The sequence below is a fragment of the Lepidochelys olivacea genome (assembly GCF_965140295.1).
Source record: "Lepidochelys olivacea isolate rLepOli2 genome assembly, chromosome: 25".
Taxonomy (NCBI): domain Eukaryota; kingdom Metazoa; phylum Chordata; order Testudines; family Cheloniidae; genus Lepidochelys; species Lepidochelys olivacea.
Genome location: NC_140435.1, coordinates 13,942,498 through 13,962,651, shown reverse-complemented (window position 1 = coordinate 13,962,651; position 20,154 = coordinate 13,942,498). Strand labels below are relative to the sequence as shown.

General features: G+C 49.0%; 1 protein-coding gene across 1 annotated transcript; it reads left to right on the top strand.

Moving 5' to 3' along the window:
• The first annotated feature begins 1,509 nt into the window (after positions 1-1,509).
• Positions 1,510-19,164, top strand: RNF126 (ring finger protein 126). The gene is made up of 9 exons (XM_084614201.1): positions 1,510-1,667; positions 9,998-10,056; positions 12,225-12,288; positions 12,822-13,066; positions 13,846-13,914; positions 14,005-14,074; positions 15,298-15,391; positions 17,575-17,690; positions 17,936-19,164. Exons 1-9 carry the CDS (start codon positions 1,593-1,595, stop codon positions 18,083-18,085), a joined length of 942 nt encoding a protein of 313 aa, XP_084470327.1. The 5' UTR covers positions 1,510-1,592; the 3' UTR covers positions 18,086-19,164.
• Positions 19,165-20,154: the final 990 nt, after the last annotated feature.

The following is a 20,154-nucleotide window of genomic DNA, read 5'->3' as shown; positions in this document are numbered from 1 at the left end:
ATGCTGGGATATGTAGTCTCCATGGAAATACCTCTGTACTAATGAAGAGAACAGACATTAGCTAAATTATGGAACTCTGTGGGCAGTAGTGAGCCCAAGGACACAAACTGGTAGTAGCTCCATGAGTAAGCTCTCCTATCAGTCAGAACATTGTCCTTCCACAGTGTCATTTATAAAATACGAATTATGCAGAATGTGTAAACTGCAGTTGAAATATTACTCCATCCAGTTACCAAATATGCCTTCAGTTCCTGTTCCTCACCAACATGCAGCTTTGCTGTGGGGTTGTCAGCTGCTGCACGCCACCCCAGAGGTGGCTGCATTTCAGTAGCAGATGAAGTCACTCTTGTGCTTGCTAGCATACATTTACAGAGAAAAACTCACTCACAGATGTGAGAGGGGTGCTGGTGCTGAGAGGCCACATCGAGACGAGCATCACATTCGCCAACAGAAAATCGAACTCCGCACCAGACGCCAGAGCCCCGGCAGTTCAGTCAAAGGAGCCGCTCCCACCGCTGTGCGTTAGCACCAGGCTGTTCTAGATGCTGAGGCCTAGCGGTAGTGGGAGACGCTGTCATGGGGGGCTTCTTTTGTACCTGAGACCAACAAGCAGACAGGCCTCTGTGCAGACCCCACAGATCCCAGTAGGCACACGTAGAGGGACACCCCTGTCCCTGTGCAGCCCCCTATGCCTCATGTCCCCGTGCAGCCCCTATGCCTCTGTGCAGCTCCCTACACCCCACATCTCTGTGCAGCCCCTATGCCCCTGTGCAGCCCTCTACACCCCATACCCCTGTGCAGTCCCATACGCCCCTGTGCAGCCCCCTACACCCCATACCTCTGTGCAGCCCCCTACGCCCCTGTGCAGCCCCCTACACCCCTGAGCAGCCCCCTACACCCCATACCCCTGTGCAGCCCCCTACACCCCTGTATAGCTCCCTACACCCCATATCCCTGTTCAGCCCCCTACACCTCATTCCCCTGTGCAGCCCCCTACACCCCTGTATAGCTCCCTACACCCCATACCCCTGTGCAGCCCCCTACACCCCCCTACACCCCATACCCCTGTGCAGCCCCCTACACCCCCCTACACCCCATACCCCTGTGCAGCCCCCTACACCCCATACCCTTGCACAGTCATCCCCCCCCCCACTACTTCCTATACCCCTGTGCAGTGAGGGGACACAGACCCTAGCTAGGGAGCGGTTCCCCAAGCCCTCCTGCTCTTCCCCCTCTCCTCAGAAGACCAATTAGCTCCTCCTCCCAAAATGCTTTAGCCCCCCCCCACTTCCTCAGGAACCCTCCCCCCGTGGGGCGTGGCTATGCCCTCCAGTAGTTCCCTCCGCCCCACCTCCACCCTCTCCCCTGAGGCGACTCAAGGCCCCACCCCTCCAGGCAAAGAGGCCCCGCCCCCTCCCTGTGGGCTCCCAGAGGCCCCCGCCCTCCTCAGGAGTCGCAGAGGCTCCGCCCCGTCCCAGTCCGCGTTTCCGCCAGTCCCACCGCGAGCACCTTTCGTGCCCGCTCGGCCGCCGTAGCCGCGCCGTGCGTCGCCCCCCGCCGGGCGGGGCGGCGTGGTGTCGGGGGGGGGGAAGATGGCGGAGGCTTCCCCGCAGCCGGGACGGTATTTCTGCCACTGCTGCGCGGCCGAGATCGCTCCGCGTCTGCCGGTGAGGAGGGCGCCGCGGCCTGAGCTGGGGGGGGAGCCGGGCAGTTGGTGAGGAGGAGGAGGAGGAGGAGGAGGAGGGGGGCCCGGGTCGGGCGAGGGATGAGCGGGGGGGGCCGGGCCGGTTTGGGGGGTGAGGCATGGGGCGGTCGGGTCGGGTGTGGGGGGGTTGAGGCATGGGGCGGGGGGGGCGGCCGGGGCGGGGAGGGGTTGAGGCATGGGGCGGGGGGGGCCGGCCGGGGCGGGGAGGGGTTGAGGCATAGGGCGGGGGGGGGCGGCCGGGGCGGGGGGGGCCGGCCGGGGCGGGGAGGGGTTGAGGCATGGGGCGGGGGGGGGCGGCCGGGGCGGGGGGGGCGGGGAGGGGTTGAGGCATGGGGCGGGGGGGGCGGCCGGCCGGGGGGGGGGTGGGGAGGGGTTGAGGCATGGGCCGGGGGGGGCGGGGAGGGGTTGAGGCATGGGGCGGGGGGGGGCGGCCGGCCGGCCGGGGCGGGGAGGGGTTGAGGCATGGGGCGGGGGGGGGGGCCGGCCGGGTCGGGGGGGGGGGTTGAGGCATGGGGCGGGGGGGGGCGGCCGGCCGGCCGGGGCGGGGAGGGGTTGAGGCATGGGGCGGGGGGGGGGGCCGGCCGGGGCGGGGGGGGGGGGTTTGAGGCATGGGGCGGGGGGGGCGGCCGGCCGGGGCGGGGGGGGGGGGTTGAGGCATGGGGCGGGGGGGGCGGCCGGCCGGGGCGGGGGGGGGGGTTGAGGCATGGGGCGGGGGGGGTGGCCGGCCGGGGCGGGGGGGGGGGTTGAGGCATGGGAGAGCAGTGGGCTGGGGACGGTGAGTGATAAGACTGGGGCCATGGTGAGTAGTGGGGGGCAGAGAAGGGGGCTAAAAGAAGAGGGGAGCTGGGATTGGAGGGGTCGGGGAAGGGATCCCCTAGGCTGGAGGGGAAGGGGGGGTTGTACTGGGCGGGGTTTGGGGAAGCCCATTTGGGAGGGTGATGGGCTCTGTGCTGGGGGGGGGAGGGGTTCTAGCTTGCTGGGCATCCCCTTGCTGTTCCTAAGTTGGAAGATAGCAAAGTGTATTGGAGACTCTTGGGTTGGGAACAGGAGGGTGAAGAGGATTTTCTCCCTCTCCCCCTACCATGTTCTGGGGTGGTGGGGAAGGGTGGGACCCTGCTGACAAACTGCAAGGTGGTGGCTGTTCCCACGCACCCTTCCCCCAGGCTTTCGAACTGGGACAACTTGACTAGGAGGGTGACTTTAAATGTTTCAAGGTAACTTATACGGCAGAATGTTTGATCAAAAGATGCCCACACCCCAAGGCTGCCTACAACAGATACCCAGAGAAGGTGTCTCCTGGCACCCATCCATGCCTCTGGGTTCTTCTTGCCTCACTGCCTTCATTTAGGTAGAGGGAGAGGTTCTAAGTGACATTCTTCCAAATTAAAGCTGCATGCTTTCTACTCTATGTGCACCAGAACCCCCCCCCCCCCCAAAAAAAAACAAACAAACTAGGGGGTGCGATAGAGTTCTTCCAGTTATCAGGAAGATTCCCTATTAACAGTCAGTGAAAACAAGCTGAGTGTAACCGTTAGAGAAAGTAATGCTTTGGAATCTAGAAATGGGCAACTGTGAGGCAAAAACAGTAATTTCACTGACCAGTGCAGGAGTGTTTCTTACACTCACTGTAGTGCTTTAACTATGTGCTTCGAGCTCCAACTAAAATGCCCATGCATCTTTACTTGTTAGGAGAGAAACACCCTCCCCCCATAATGGTAAGAAAGAAGTGCTGATTATTGGCATGAAAGTGACTTTGATAAAGCAACATGTTTGACCATGACTTGTAGGAAATCTGGCCAAGATGTGTTCTATTAATGAGTTGCCAAATGTCATCAGCACATCAAGTTTCTTTTTGAAGTTAATGAGCCTTTCCCTTGATGCTGAGCCTTTATTTGTTCTGAAACTCTTAACGTTGTGCCAGGAAATTATTTGCAATAGAATTTCTATCTTTAGTGAAATTCATTTGCTGATCTGGTGTACAGTGAAAACTCAAGTTGTGCCATGAACTTGGTAGTGAGTTCCTGATAGAATACTTGACATTTTAGTAGAGTGCTTAGCAGCTGACTATCTCAGGGCCCTATAGACATGGTGCTAAATATTAATCCTGTATTACTGGGGAAATTGAGCCCTCAAACAGATTAAGAAACTTACCCACAGTCATAAAAACATCAGTGCCAAGGTTGGAATTAGAACCCACTTCCCTACTCTAGCCACTAGAACATGAGGCTTCTCAGAGTTGTATTGCTTCTAGGGAAGTCTTTTTAAATTGTGTGCACAAATAATCCAGTTTCATGCATCTTTAAAAATCAACCCAGAGCTTCACTATATATTGTAAATGTGTGCTGCTGTCAGTCGGTCTCTTTACTAGAGTAATTCACAGGCCAGTGACTGGTTGGTTGGTTGTGCTGGACTCCTTTGTCAAATCATCCTTCTGAGAGTTCAAATCTATATAGCATTTTATACAGTGATAAAGTGAGCTTTTACTCCACCCTTTGACTGGAGTTTTGGAAGGAGCAAAAGGAAGTTAGGTGTTCAGTTCTTATTGGATGCCTAACTCCCTTGGGTCTCTTTGAAACTCCCAGCTGTAAAGTCTGAGTTGCAGAATCCTACCAAAAATCTATCTTCTGTTAGGCTATATCTACACTACCGCATTTGTCAGTACAGTATAACTTATGTCGTTCAGGAGTGTGGAAAAAACCCACCCTTCTGAGTGACAGAAGTTTCACCAACAGAAGCACTGGTGTGAAGAGTGCTATGTCGGCTGAAGAGCTTCTCCTGCCTTTCTTTGGGGGTGGTTTAATTACACTGACAGGAGAGCTCTGTCCCATCTTCACACAGCAACTACACGAGAGATCTTACAGCGGTGCACCTGCATTGGGACAGTCCGCTGCTCTAAGCACTCTAGTGTATACATAGCCTTGGTGAAGTATACAAGGCTTTGAGATACACAAGTCTCTCTTTCTGCCACAGACCTGATGAAGAGCTCTGTGTAGCTTGAAAACTTGTACCCTCCACCAATGGAACCTGGTCCCATAAAAGATATTCCCTCGCCCACCTTGTCCCTCTCATATCCTGGGACCAACATGGCTACTCCACCACGGCAAGCTATCTCTTCGTGTCAGACTTTACACCTAGTACCAGCAGATTGTGCAGAGAACTGTCTGTTTATCTTAAAATGAACTAGGGGAACGTTTACAATTTTTGTTTTGAGGGGGTCTAGATTAGTTCAATGATTGTCTAGTAATTGTAACAGGCTGCTGAGAAGGTTGTCAAATGAAAACATCTCCTTTAAATCAGTTGCTGTTCATCTGCTACTGTAGCACTGCTGTGATGCTTGGTGTGAAAAGATTCTGCCTTTTCCTGATGTTTTTTAACCCCCCTAAATAATTACAAAAATACTCGTTTTGTTGCTATTTATTTTTGTTTGGTAAATACTCTCCCCCATCTCAGTCTGTATCTGGTTTAGCTTTAACATAAATACCAGCATTATGGATGTTCCTCACGACATAATCGTTGTAAACAGTTGCTGTTAAAACCTTCCGGTGCACCCTGATGCTTGATTCTCCAACTGTGGTGTGTCTGAATATACCCGGTTAACGCTTTATATGGAGGAGGTTTTTTTAGGTGTGACTATCAAACACCACGTTTTATTTTCTAGTCTGATTATGTTGTAACGGACATTTTTAACCACAGCTTCAGACTCACTAACTGGATGTCATTTTCTTTCCTGGTTGACCGCAAGGAGTCCCCTGATATTTTGACAAACTACTGTTGAACTGGGAGGTTAACATTTTTGTTAAAGCAGGTTTAGCCCACAGCCTTTAATCTGAGCATCCAGCTCTCCAGATAACTCCTCAATTCACTAGCTGTTTGGATGAAAACTTTTCTGGCTGTTTTAAAATCAGGAAAGAATGTGTATAGCAAGGTTTTCTAGATACGCCACCTTGGACTTATGTCAAGTACTGGTTCATAAACTAACCAAGGACAAGGCAGGTTGTTGCTTGAATGGAAGACTCTGAGGAAATCCAGTGTGGTGATGCAGCTGGTGGCGCTCATTTTTCTGAGTCAGCCACTGGAAGCACCCTTTCTGAAATACATAAAACGGAGGCCTTTAATCTTTAGTCCCATTAGAGATTCCATAGTGCTTTTCAAAACATGCTGAAGACAGATTTCTTGGCCAGATTCCAGCTTAATTAGTCTACCTACCTACAGTTCTTCCTGCAATGTTATGTTGCTGCATTCTTTTAAACACCTGCTGTTTCACTTCTGGGATACCTGCACTTGAGCAGTGGGTGAAGTGAACCTTTGTATAGCTGATCCGTTCTTCAGTGGGATGAAAGAACTGGATTTATATTTTAAGTTTATATACATTTTAAGAGCTAAAAGGCTGATAAGCTCCTGCTAAATACTCTTGAGCTTTGAGAGGGTGGATAGGGAATTTGTTGGTGGTTCCTCCCCTCTCCCCTCCCCGCCCCCGCAAAAAAAAAAAACCCTTCCTGCCAGATATATTGGTCACTAGCCTTGCGTAATATGCAAAGTTGGGTTTCCTATAACTATTGGAGCAATCCTTTTGGTGGTGAATGCAACAGTTGTCTGTCTCCTAACATAGCTCAGTGCTGAAAATCCAGGTTCGGTTGATGCTCAAGAAGCTGGTTGTTTCAGAGGTCCAAATTAGGAAGGCCACTCTTATTGACTGCAAACTAAGTTGCCAGAGTGGAACTGGCACTGCATGTGTTACAAAAGGAAAGAGTCTAACAGTTTGAAAAGCAGTAAACTTTGGCAATTGTGCTGTTCCAGCTGCAAAAGAATTTGCTGATTGCTGTATTCAGAACTGCCTGTTGTCAAAATTATATCCCTCTAACAGGAAAGCTGAGAGGAGCAAATCACTTGCTTCTCTTGATCAGGCTCATGGTGCTGAGTGTGGAAAGCAATAGATTGGTTTTGTAAATTCTTATCCGAATGGGGCATTGATGGAAATTGAGTAAATTGGCTGACGTTTATTTCAAAGTCAGAGACTGATCCAGCTTTTTGTACATTCCTGCCTCTGTGTGCTGTTGACCAACTCCCCGGGAGGCATTTGGGTGAGGTAGGAACACGTTTGAAATACAAATTGTGGGTATTTTATAGAAACATGATTGCAAATCTAAAGAGAGTTCAGTGTGGGAGAGGAGGCAGCTGTGTTTAAGTGGTATTCACTGACAGTCCCTACAGATGGGTGGTGTCTTGCTGATTCCTTATTCTCTTGAATAGAGACAACATTAAATGGATTTTGGGTTTTGCTGTGCATAGCTAGGGTCTTACAATGTGTTTTGTTTTTTTTTTCCCATGGCTCGGGGAGGGATCACAAACTTCTTAGCAGGGTGAACACAGGCCACTTGCATCCTGTTCTTTTGGGAATCGGGTAGCTCGGCTCCTAGGTGGAATATCTTTGGGCTTGACTACACTGTCCCACAGTTTGGACTAAAGGGGTGTGAATAGCAGTGCGCACCAAAGTGCTATGCTGTAACTCCCCCTGTGTGGGCACTTTGGGTGTAAACATAAAGATCGTGAGTTCACACTAACTTAGTCCTCTTGGACTTGGCACCTTTAAGTTCATGCCTGCAGTGTCCACATGGGAATTATAGCACAGCACTCACTGCTATTCATACCACCTTAGTTAAGGCTGCGGGTTAATGTAGACATGCCTTATGTTCTAGTGGGTGTGACAATCCCGAAAGTAAAAGTGGTAGGGGAAGCAGCATCTGCATTTTTAAAAAGATAAACTCAGGTAAGCCAGCTATCAATATCAGTGGAATTAGCAAATTCCACTTTGGTCATTTATATTTTGCCTGCCCTAAGTGTCGTGTTTGGTTCAAATTGGGCATGGTACACTTCACTTCCTCTCTTCAGCTGCACTGTATTGTATAGCATTGTTGTGTGCAGTTATTTGTGGGGGCTCATTATACTGACAAACGATTCCTTCATATAATTTTAAGCCCTTTGAGTTTCTTCTGTCTCAAAGGGGCTGTCAAATTATCAACAGTCATTAAACATAAATGCTTTTCTAAAGCTGGGAATAAACAAGAAAAGCAGGTGTGCAGAGAAGGAATCCGTTACTCTGAGAAGGAATCCTGATTCTGAACATGCAGTCTGTTTGAGCTTTATAAACGATCCCATCTTAAATTGGGCGCAATAGAAGTAGACCGAAAGAGCTTTCTCTAATGAGCGTGCAGTGTGGGAGGTTATTTTAGTGTTTGTGTTGCAGAATGACCTCCTTATGTCTCCTTGAAGCCTCCACTGGTATAGCTACACTGCGATTAAAAACCCATGGCGGGCCCATGCCAGCTGGCTGGGTCTGTGAGGCTTCTAAATTGCGGTGTAGACATCTGGGTTCTGGCTGAAGCCTGGGCTCTAGGACCCTGTGAGGTGGGAGGGTCCCAGAGCTCAGGGCTGCAGCCAGAGACCCAATGTCTACACCGCAATTAAACAGCTTCTCAGCCCCAGCCCCGCATGCCTGAGTCAGCTGGGTTGTCTAATTGCAGTGTAGACATACTCTGTGTGGTGAAAAATCCCAGATCTTGTTAGGTCCTTGTTAGGTTGCTTTCCTCTTCGTTCTTCTTGACATTATAATTGGCAGTAACTGTAACTCCACATTGTTTCTCTTTCATTCTGACCGTTTGTCCTCTAGAAGCCATTTGAAAATCAACACGTATGCATGCTGCCTTGCCAGGAAATCCAGTGGTTTTGCTTTCACTTCGCCTGTGACTACATCAAGATCCATCTAATGCTCTGTCTGTGCTGGGGGTTAACCAGTGTTATCTGAACCACCTTTAAACCATGCTCCAAACAGACTCAGGCTTAAGTTTGTCTGGCCAGTGTGATGAAGGCCTCAGTTCCCTCTAAGCTGTGCAGCCACATGGCTGTGCGGCAGGCTATCAAGGGCCACGCAGGTAGGGAGAGGAACCTCTCCCCCAGGCTGCTGTGGTAAGAGAGGGCTGGTGGGGGGAGTCCTCTCTCCCCCGCTCCTCCCGCGACAGCCTGCACCTCAAACCTCTCATCCCCAGCCCCACCCCAGAGCCACCCTCCTATTTGAAGCCCTCACCCCCTGCACCCCAACCCTCTGCCCCAGTCCTGAACCCCCTCCCACACCCTGAACCCCTCATCCTCTGCCCCAACCCAGAGCCCACACCCGCAGCTGAAGCCATCACCCCTCTGCCCCAGCCCTGAGCCCCTCTCGCACTCCAAACGCCTCAGCCCCATTGTCGCCACACAGCACCTCCATATTGGTGGACATAACAAAATTCATTCCATACATGGATCTAAAAAAATAGAGGGAACATTGGTGAAGGCATACACTAATGGTTTTAAAACTGTTATAAAGACTACTTGTCTTCCTGTGGTCTATAATCTAATCTCTGCATAATAGAATGCTTTTAAAACATGATTTGATAACAGTTGTGCCCTGTTCACACTGACTAAGGAGACTTATGCCTGAAATGGTTTTATGCAGCATTTAAAACTGGTTTATGTAATACAGTGTGGAGACAGAAGAAGGGTGTAGCCATGTGTCTGTATCCCATGAGTCTGTTAAGTAGAGATTCTTTTTACAAAAGGGTGAGAAACAAGCATGGAATTCTGGGATATGTAGTCTTCAGTCATAAAAGGCACAGAATAAGTCCAGCCAGGATTCCTGAAATCTCAGTTGCCATCAGTAACTAAAGAATGCTCTGGAAAGTGTGAGGTAGAAAGGCTGCCTATTACATTTGTAGTTAATCCTGCTGTTCCTGGGGAAGGATAGTAAGAGTGAGGCTGTAAAGTTTGGAATTTTCTCTGGAGTTGTTAACTTCACGTATTGTTACATGTTGGTCCTCATGGTGAAAGTTGGTGTGGCCTGCATGAACTGAGACCAATTTCTAGTTATTCCCCTTAAATGTGAATAATTTGAGCCCAGTGTTGCATAGGGCTGCGGTGCTATGTGTCCTACCGTATCTAATCCATAAAGGTGGCTTCCTCCTTCTCCAGGACTTAGAGCTCCTGCTTGTTGCCAGAGTGACTCGAAACAGTGAATTCTTTGGTACTTAAAGCATGGTGGACTTTGGAAGTGGTGCACTGCCTGACTTCACCTCTTAGTTTATAGAGTATTATTCTGAGTGCACAGAGTCAGGGTTTCTGTGCCTTATTCCTGTTGGCTAGCTGGAAAATTCATCCTGGAGAATGGAACGCAGGGTTTTTCTCCATTTCTCCATATGGAAGATACTATCTGTAACTATTTTCTAGCACCTGCGTTTCTCATGTAGTTTTTCTCTTCTATAGGATTATATTTGCCCAAGGTGTGAATCTGGTTTTATTGAAGAACTTCCTGAGGAGCCCAGGTAATGTGCTGTTCCTGAAGGATACTGTGAGCATTAACTTGGGATCTTCTCTGTTCTGTTTCCTTTTCCTGGGGTGGGAGATATTCCAAACTAAGGGGACCAGTTGGACAACCTCTAATGATATTTGGCTTTTCTCAATGAAAACCTTGGGGGCCCAGCTACTTGGTTTTTCCAAGTACATACTTAACTCTCACAGTCTGTGTCCACAAATAAGTCAACATGTTTCCCAACCATGATGGTTAGAAGCCTGATATCCTGGCTAGTGACCCGTGGACCATTCAGAGAACTTTCTGCAGTCTTGACTGGACTTTCTCTGCCCTGTGCTGATGGGCTGCTTGCTCCAAACCCCTCTCTTCCCCACAGTCTTTTCATCTTAGCTTCACTCCATACTTCTTTTCTCCCATGCCTTGACCCTTCATCCCCCTGCCCTTTTCTTTCCTTTCCTTTTAACTGATCCCCTGCTAACTAACCCCCCCCCCCAAAAAAAAGAAAAACCCACCATGCAACTTAAATCCCATTTGCTGCCATCACATTGTTTACTCTGCTTGTATGTTCAACCCCTTCCCCCAACCTGCGTCTGTCTTGTCTAGTTAGTTTGTAAGCTCTTCAGGGCAGGACCGTCTACTGTTCTGTGTTGCAGGGTGCCTTGCACAATTGTGCCCTGGTCTTGGTTGGTCCTTAAGCACTGCCAAAATATACATATTAATTTAAATGAAATAGTAAGCATGACAGTATCTGATTTCTAACAGGTTTCAGAGTAACAGCCGTGTTAGTCTGTATTCGCAAAAAGAAAAGGAATACTTGTGGCACCTTAGAGACTAACCAGTTTATTTGAGCATGAGCTTTCGTGAGCTACAGCTCACTTCAGCTCACGAAAGCTCATGCTCAAATAAATTGGTTAGTCTCTAAGGTGCCACAAGTACTCCTTTTCTGATTTCTAACAGTTTTTCTGCTATGTAGACAGTAGCACCTAGCTGTGGGTTAATCGGGGGTAGCTCCCCTCCGCCCCACAAAATCTGAGAGAGCATATGATGTCTCAAAGGGCACTGTGAAGAAACATCCACTATTATCCATACACACAGCAGGAAGCAGTGATACACACAGTTATACAGAATGTGATCAGGATGTGGTTTTTGCCTTGCAAAAAATGCTTTAATGTGTGGACACGCTGACCTGTTTTGGCTGTAATGGTGTGTTTGCCAGTGCAGGTCACACGTAATGTGATTCTTGGTCTTGACTTGCAGAGAGAGTAGCCTTGAGATTTAAACAGTGCAAGGTGACAAGATGTTAAAGAAGTCCACTTACTTACACGTTTAAGAACAAACAAGTCTCTGCATACATCAACTGTATCAAGTATTCATTAGTTATTCCTTTGGATTGCAGTAGGTTTTCTAAACCCATGAAGAGGCATAGCTCCATCCTGAAAGGCAGCATTGTCTGGTAGATGGAGCTAGAAATCATGCCTAGCTAATCCTACCTAGCTTTGAGAGTGACTTGCTGTGACATTGGCAGAGTCACTCAGGTGTTCTGAACCTCCGTTTACTCTGCTGTAAAACCAAGATAACATTTAGCACGCACATGAGCCATGAGGAGTAACGCTCATACGGCTTTTTGAAAGCATAGCGCTATGTATTCTCTTGTAATCATTTGCTAACTCTCATTCTCTGACTGGTCATGTGATTTTGCAGTGCAAAAAAGAGGACTGGTTCTGATGAGTGGGTTTCCAACAGCAGCATTAAGCATGTTTGCATCGTTGTCGTGTTGGCATCCTAAACCTTACCCTCATGGTGCTCCGGAGAACGTAGCTGAGTTGCCTAGGGGTGGAATGGGTAGAGAATGCTTGGCTGATGTAACAGGTGGGTCTTCCCTAGCAAAGTTACTGTTCTGCAGCTTCATGAGATGCGCACGAAGTGATCAGCAAGAAGGGGGGGGGGGAAGGTCTGAATGTTCAGGGAGGTAAGGGACAGCAAGAAGAAAAATTACACGAGTGATTGTGGTGGAAAACAGCAGCTGATGAGAAAATGTGTTGCCTGTGAAATGGTTTTGCACAACTCGTAAAGTGGTATGACGTCTGCCCCTACCAAGATCCCATCCCTTGGTTTCCACCTACTCTGCGCCGTCGCGAGTCCGCATTCCTGAGGCTAACCAATGCTGTTCGCTCTTCTCAGGAATGCTGAGAATGGTTCCAGCTCTTCCGCATCGACCAGCGATCAGAGCAGGCATCCATTCGAGGTGAGTAATAGCCACTCCCCATCCCCTACTAGATTCTTGTTGGTTTTGTGTTTTTTTTTTTCCTTGCCATTGAATCTGAATATTTCTGCAGGGATATCATTTTATATTGTCCCCCTGGATTCTGCCAAAGTTTGAAGGTAAATATCATCCAAGCGCTGCTTCTAGAACTCTCTAAATAGCCTGGCATTCTTCTCCGAGGATAGCTGAGTTTCCCCCATATCCCGTTTTTGTTAGGAGGAGCCATGCTGTGGTATATTGAACTGTTTATCTGGGCATGCCAGGGTCACCGTTTAGAGAGTCAGCAGTTAGCCTCCGTTGCCACACAATGGTATCAGAAAAATAATGGTTATTTCCTAAGTCTAATTTCAGCTGATGCTGTCTGCTCATTGCAGAGCCTCTGCTCAGCACAGAGCCCTCAGCTCTGATGCTGGAGCTGTCTGCAGAGTCTGGCTTTGTCTCGTCAGAGGCCTTTGTTAGTAGAAGTAAAAGGTCTCTCCTTGTGACCAACCTGCCTTGAATTCTCTTCGCTACAGAACGTGGATCAGCACTTATTCACCTTGCCACAGGGCTATGGCCAGTTTGCCTTTGGGATTTTTGATGACAGCTTTGAGTTTCCTGCCTTTGGGTCCAGTGGCCAATCTGAAGACAACAGGGACTCCGAGAACCGGCGGGAGAGAGAACACCAGTCTCGGCACAGATATGGTGCAAGGCAGCCCCGAGCCCGTCTCACTGCACGGCGTGCCGCTGGCAGGCACGAGGGAGTCCCAACGCTAGAAGGGTGAGAAGTGCTTTCTAATGCTCTGCTCAGTGCCCAGGGCTTGCTTTTCTTTTTAAGGTGGTTTAGCTGAGAACCATAACATTTGTTTGTGTTATCCATTCTCGAGGACTAGTCCCTTATTAAACACTTCCTACATGGAGTTATTCTCCTTCACAGGTGCCTTACTTCCTATGCAAACAGCTGCTTTTGGGAGATTACATTTCAGCTGGAATAGAACCCTTATCCAGCCTGTATCTTGAGTGAAACTGACTTGCTGGCCGTGGTTTACCTGTAGTCTACAATAGATCATACTGCAAAGAAGGGAATATGCCTGGGAGCTTTTAACTAAAATATGCCCTAGACTGAGTAAGCATCTGTCTGCCCTGATTCTTTTCCTTGAGCATGGTCACTTGTGGGCAAAGCAGCATGAAAACCAGCTGATGTGTCCGATCACTGGTGAATTTCTCCACTCCTTACAGTCAGCAGCTGGAAATGATGCTACCTCCCAGGCCTATGCTAGAGTGGATTGACTTTTCTCTAAGTGCATCCCAGAGACACTGTCCACTTCCCACTTTTGTGTAGAAAAATGGTCCTCTCTGAATAAAATCCTTTGACTTCTTCCTGTGGCAAGAAATAAGTAGTCACTAGGATGCAGTTGCACTTTAAACCGGATACTGCATCTTACCTTTCGTTCCCCCTGATGGTACCACAGTATTTCCGACCCACTCTGGACTTCAGGGCCGTTTGTGGGATTTAGTGGATCCTAGTTCTTCTTTGATCTTGATTTTGCTGTCTTTCAGAATCATACAGCAGCTGGTCAACGGCATTATTGCACCTACGACAATACCAAACCTAGGACTAGGCCCTTGGTGAGTTGGAGTTACAGGCTACTCTACCTAAAGGTTTGGTTGTGTGCAGCCCCAGTGGAGACTAAAACCCTGTTGTCTTTATTCTTAAAGGGGAGTCTTGCATTCGAATCCAATGGACTATGCCTGGGGTGCCAATGGCTTGGATGCAATTATTACACAGGTAAACCTGGCACCTGTTCTATGCCTCTGCCACTGGGGGATGCTCATGTGCAGTGGTTGGTACTGGGGTGGAACCCTTTCTCTAAGAATCTACCCTTCTCCCTTCCATAGAGGGATAGCACTGACATCTGTCTTGGTTAGTAGGGACTCGCAGTCCAGTACGTCTCCAAAACCTAGCGTTGAGTCAATGTGTGTAAAAGTAGCTACAAGAGGTGCTCAGGTTTGCACTCCATTGCCAGGGAAAATGTCTTTTGTTTTCATGATTCATGTGTCTTGAAATGCACAAGGAGGAGGGCTCTGTTTACTTCCCCCTGCAGTGGCTTATCCTTTCAGTAATGGTTTCTTAAAGGAAGCAATGTATTTGAAAACACAAGCTCTGCGCCTAGAGGGAACAGTATGAACAGAAACATGTTTCAGTCAGGGCTTGGCTGCGGTTCCAAAAGACAAGCATGTTGTCCTGTCTGCCGCAAGCTGACAACCTGTTTTATGGCTGTTGGTGGTTTAGGGAGGTAGAAGAGGGGGACCACGCTTGATTCTGCTCCTGGTATTCCTCATGGTGTCCGATAACAAAGGCATCCATTAAATTAAGAGGAAATAATTCCTTTAGCATATGTTTGGCAAGTGGAATTCACTGCTGGAGAGTTCTAAGACCAATTGTCATGACTGGGGCATGGGCGGTCAGACCTAGTGGTTGGAGCAGGAATCTGGCACTAGGAAGCAGCCCAAAGTAGGGAGATCCCAGCTGCAGGCACAATTCCCTGTTCCTGTGCTGGGTTTGTATAGAAGTTGTGAACCAATCAGGACCTCCAGCGTTCTGCCAATCAGATTCCAGGACTGGAGTCCTCTGCCAGGGGCTTCTATTCTGGCAACTGCTAGCAGATCCCTGGGTGGCAGGTTGGAACTTACTAGCTCCTAAGAGCCCTGTGGACCAGGGTTCAAGACTTGTGGTCTCCGCCATCAATACATATGTTAAATTTTGTGCTGAGGGGTGTCAGCTGGTCCATTCAGAGGTCAGGGGGAATCTTTCTCCTCGATGCAGCTCTGCAAAGTTGCCCAGGTCTGTGGTGGGGAATTAATATTTGAAGCATCAGGAGTTAGCAAGCAGTAAAGGCGGGATACAGGTGACAGGACACGGTTAGATGGCTCAATACCTTGGCCTAACAAATCCTATGTCCCATCCAGCCAGTGTCGTTGTCCTGTACCATATGGCGTTTTGTCTTTCAGTTATTAAATCAATTTGAAAACACTGGGCCGCCTCCAGCAGACAAAGAGAAGATCCAAGCGCTCCCCACCGTTCAGATAACAGAGGAACACGTAGGTACGTCCCCTGCCTCCTTCACCGAGGAGTCCAATGAAGAGCTTTGCAGAGCTTTCATGTGGTTTTTCCCTTGGAATTTTCATGTTGGCGAGTAATCTATCATAGGGCAAAAGAATTCCGGAGGCAGAACTAGGCACAGCTCTCTCCTACTCCTGCCTGAACAGAAGTACTGTAACGCTGATAAGTTTGCAGTAGGCCGTTAACTGCCCCATCTTTAAAAGCTAATGTAGCTAGAGACGTATAAAGATTGGAGCCAGCACAGAAATTGGCCGACTGTCTCAGTCTCCCAAGTCTGCAGCCTGTCTTGGAAATGAGAGGTCTTTACTATCTCCTGGGCATTGTCGCCTTTTAGGGGAATCTCACACCCAGTGGCACTGCAGCATAGGACTGGTGGTGTAGAACAGCTGGCAGCATGGTTCCCACTACCTAGAGATCTGCTCAGGCCTCATTTTAAAGCCCAGACCGAACCTGTTGAGTTGTTTTCATACCTGACCCAAACCTGATGCTTTAGTTGGGTGCGTCCCATCGGCTTCGTTTCAGGTAGCAAGGCTCTCGCTCACACTGCTGCCCCCACCCTCGCTGTGCCGGACTACGCTCTCTGGTCTCCACCCCCACACTCCACTCACCCCCTGGGAGGTTCTAGCCATGCCACTGCTGGGTGCAAACGGTACGTGACACGTCACACTCTGCTGGGGCTCCTTCCTACAGGACTGGGGAGCCCAGTCCAAGGCATGCCCCTGCAGGGAGCGCGGCTGTCTGGCAGCGGTTTCAGACAGCCCCCGCGCCTTTGGCCACAGGGTTTCCTGGCAGGCAGGCAGGACGGGGACAGAATCCAGCCCACCTGCCTGGCTAAGCCACCATCATCCCACGTCTGCTGTACTGTGGTGTGTGTCTCCCACCCCTACCTGCACAGCAGCACACGTGGGCTCCTGGTGCATTCCAAGGCTCCTCTCTGCATCCTGGTGCTGCCTGGCTTCCTGTTTGGGAGAAGTGCGCGGAGCTGCGCAGCTGTCCGCCGACTCCTTCAGCCACTGCTGCCACCTCCACTGAGCTCTGGGGACAGGAAACCGGATCCTTCCCTTGCTCCCTCAGAGTCCAAACCAGAGTCTGAGAGCGTCAAGTTCTTTTCAAGTCTGATCTGACACCTGGAGTCAGGTTCTGGTCAGGTTGCCAGCCTCTGCCGCTGTGTCTTCTAGATGGGCTATAAGCAGCATTAGATGACACCGTGGTAAAAATGCACCTGGTGGGGCTGCAGCAGTGTGAAATTCTCCTGAAACTATCAGTGCTGATGCAGCCACTGCATGTAAAAATCTCTTGGGAGCAGCGAATAGTGTGTGCTGGCCGTCATAGCCGTGCATAATAAAATGCCGGACAGACTGGCTTACAGGAAGAGAGATTTGAATCTGTTAGGGTTCATATAGAATTAGGCTTGGCAGACTTTGATTTTTATTTTTTATACGATCAGTGTTTATCTTTAAGCAATTTTTTTTCAGTTTTTTTATTTCCGTTTTCACAATGGTGGGAAATGATGGGAGGGATCGGTCAGTACTTCTTTAATGATGGTATTTGTTGAGACTCAAAGTTAGTTTTATAATTGTTAAAATACAAATTGTCGACCTCGCCTGTCAAAATATACAAGGTGAAGTTCCATAACTCAGATTCTAATAGGTTCTCAAACTGCCTTTTTCTTTCTTTACCAGTGTGTCAATTTTGATGATTGTTTGATGATTGACGGAAATATTTTTTTGTGGGTTTGTGTGTATGGTGACATTGACATTTAAAAATAAAAATCGAATCCTTCCAAGCCTACATATGAAACACTGGCAGCAGCATGTTGAGGAAGGGAGTAAGAGAGAAAATATAGGTAAGGAAGGAGAGGAATTTGGGAATAAGGTGGAGAGATACAGGCAGCTATCCCAAGTGACAGAAGCTCTGGAGGCAGTAGCTTTCTCCCCAGTGCTGGGGAGACTGTGAAAGGCCAGTTGCCAGATGACCTAAGGCAGGAATAAAGAGTCAGTCAGATGAGCTGGAGCACGTCCCTGGTGAGTTTTCAAAGCTGGACAGCTCTGAACCAATTTCTGAACTGGCTGGGGAAGCCAGCGCTCATTCCGCTCCCAAGCGGTGAATGAATAATACCCAGTCAGCCCTCTTTATTCCTCGCTTTGTGGTTTTGTGCCTTGTAGGGTCTGGGCTCGAGTGTCCTGTATGTAAAGAGGATTACACACTTGGTGAAAATGTTCGGCAATTACCCTGCAATCATCTATTCCACAATGGCTGTATAGTCCCCTGGCTGGAACAGGTTAGTTACACCAGTGCCCGGATCCCTTTGATGCAAGGGGAATATTATATACTCTGGCCACGTTCCATTATACTGTTCCCATTGGTAAATATTTCTATATCCTGCTGATGCCAGAGCATGAGCAGCCTTTTGCCTCTGAAGAAGGAGGTAGGCAGTAGCATGACTGGCTGTTACTTGCACTGTTCCCGTGTCCTATGTCTAATCCTTTCTCTCCTGGCTTTTTTTTTTTTTTTTAATCTCCAAAGCACGACACATGCCCCGTGTGCCGGAAAAGTTTAAGTGGACAAAACACTGCCACGAATCCCCCAGGACTCACAGGGATGAATTTCTCCTCGTCATCTTCCTCCTCCTCCTCCAGCTCACCAAGTAATGAAAACTCATCAAACAATTCATGAATCCTAGTCCAGCCCCAATCCTGTGTGCCCTGTCCATAGTCCTTCCTCCCTAGCCAACGTAAGCAACTAAGGGCCTTCCGGAGCGGAGCAAGGGGGGAAACCAAAACCCAGAAATTCCCTCACGAGGCCCCTGGTTCTTCAGAGACGAGACACCTCCGGCTCTCCAGTGGGGGGAAGATCTCTGAATTCATCGCGTCGCCATGCGGACTCTTAAAACTGCTGTGAAAGACCGTTAAGCTTCACAGATTGGAAACCCAAGGTGCTGAGCTATTGTCTGCAACTCCAGCTGGGGGAAGGTGGTTTGTATGGTTTTGAGATTCTGCTCTTTATATTCTCTCCCCACGCCCCGCTCCTCCATCCCTTATGCTTTGAAGTTTTAAACCTTTAAAATGACAGTGTAACAAAATCCAGTTTGCGCCGAGGATCTCCAGGTGGGGAGGGCGAGTGAGGGTCAGGGAGTTGCCACAGAAAATATGAACTCACGGAATAGACCAAGCTATCCTGCCTTCCCCTGCCACAGTCCCTTTTTGTTTTCTTTATAACTTCACCCTTCTCATATTCAACACAGAAAGGGTTTTTATAATTTTAAATTATTACTGCTGTTAAATAAATGGACGTTTCAGCTCAACAAGAAGTTATGCATGATTTGTGGATAAATACAGGGTAAGCTCGTCTGAGTGCTGTACGATACCTTCCCAGTGGCTGGCCAGTCTGTGCTGAGATCATTGTGCCCTCCTTCCCTCCCAGTGTGCTGGTACACAGTGACTTCTTTAGCACTAGGTTCCTACTGACCAGCACCCGTGTACATTGCCAGCCTGCAAATCATCAAGCGCTGTCGGCTGTGGGATAGAAACTTGCAGCATCTTTGTTCAATTTCTGTATTTCTACCCCCCCTGCCACCCCCCGCAGTCCTGCCCTTCTCTCACCCTGGATGCAGAATGTTGGCTGCAGGACTGAAATTGTACCCAGAGCGAGGACCAGCCGAACGCCATCGTGATCAGATAAAATACAGAGCAAGTGACGCTTGGAAAAAAATGTATTTCAAAGCTACTTCAAAATACAGCTGCTTTAAAAATCTCCAGGAGCTTGTGAATCAGTTTCCTTGCAAGAGTTGGTTTGATGGGGGGAGGGTAGTGGGGGGGGGGGAACTTTTGTCCTACTGTTCAGGGGCTGGGGGGCAGGTTTTGATTTGGTATGAGCTTTTTTAATAAACTGATTCTCTCTGGAGAGAGGAAGTCAGAGCAGGTATGCTCAAAGTTATGTTTTCATGGGTTGTGGGCAGGACCTATTCATTTACTATTCTGATCACTTTAAAACTTCAGCTTCAGCGGCGGATGGTATGATCCTGAAGGCATCTATAGTAGGAACCTGTGTAGTTGGGGGTTTTCCAGGCCTGCCTGCTGGAAAGAGGGACCTGCCCCATGTAAAGGGGAGGCTGTGACACAAGCTGTAGCTGGAGGATTAAGTGAAGCAACTGATCCCATGGAAGACCCCAAAGAAGCACCATGGGTGTGTGGATCCAACTGAGCTCTGAGGCTGCACAGTCAGCAGGGAGCTAGGTGGGAAGTCAAGCTGTCGGACCATAGAAGATGCTGTATGATGTGTCTTCAGGGTGAGAGGCAGAAGCTTACTTCTGGCGTCAAGTGGAGGATTCTCAAAAAAAAAAAAAAAAATCTTCTCTTGAAAGCTGGCCACACTGACATAGTCTGGCCGTAGAAGGAATTCTGAAGTCTTAGCCGAGATCCATGGTGGTGAGATATGTAATGTGTGTTGAAGGCCTTCATAGAAGTGTACGTAGGCAGGAAGATAGGTAAGGAGTCTGCTGTAGAGCGATCCTTTTCCTCCAGGGTGGGTCCGTGTGGCAAGGTGCATGAGCATTCTCTCCTCTCCAAGGCCAGGTTGACAGGTTTTACCAATGTGGCTATGTCAGGAGTGTGAGGGGGAAAAAATCACCCCCGTAACTCACGGCTTTGCCAGCAAAACCCTTTGTGTAGACACCTCTTATACCGCAAAAGGGACTCTTGCTGGTATAGATAATATCATTCGGGGAGATGGTTTAACTCCACAGG

Excerpts from the sequence above, each read along its gene's own strand:
- RNF126 (XM_084614201.1), top strand. The coding sequence starts at position 1,593 with ATGGCGGAGGCTTCCCCGCAGCCGGGACGGTATTTCTGCCACTGCTGC. Across the intron at positions 13,067-13,845 it reads GGAGTCCCAACGCTAGAAGG|AATCATACAGCAGCTGGTCA; the intron begins GTGAGAAGTGCT and ends GCTGTCTTTCAG. Across the intron at positions 14,075-15,297 it reads TGGATGCAATTATTACACAG|TTATTAAATCAATTTGAAAA; the intron begins GTAAACCTGGCA and ends TTTGTCTTTCAG.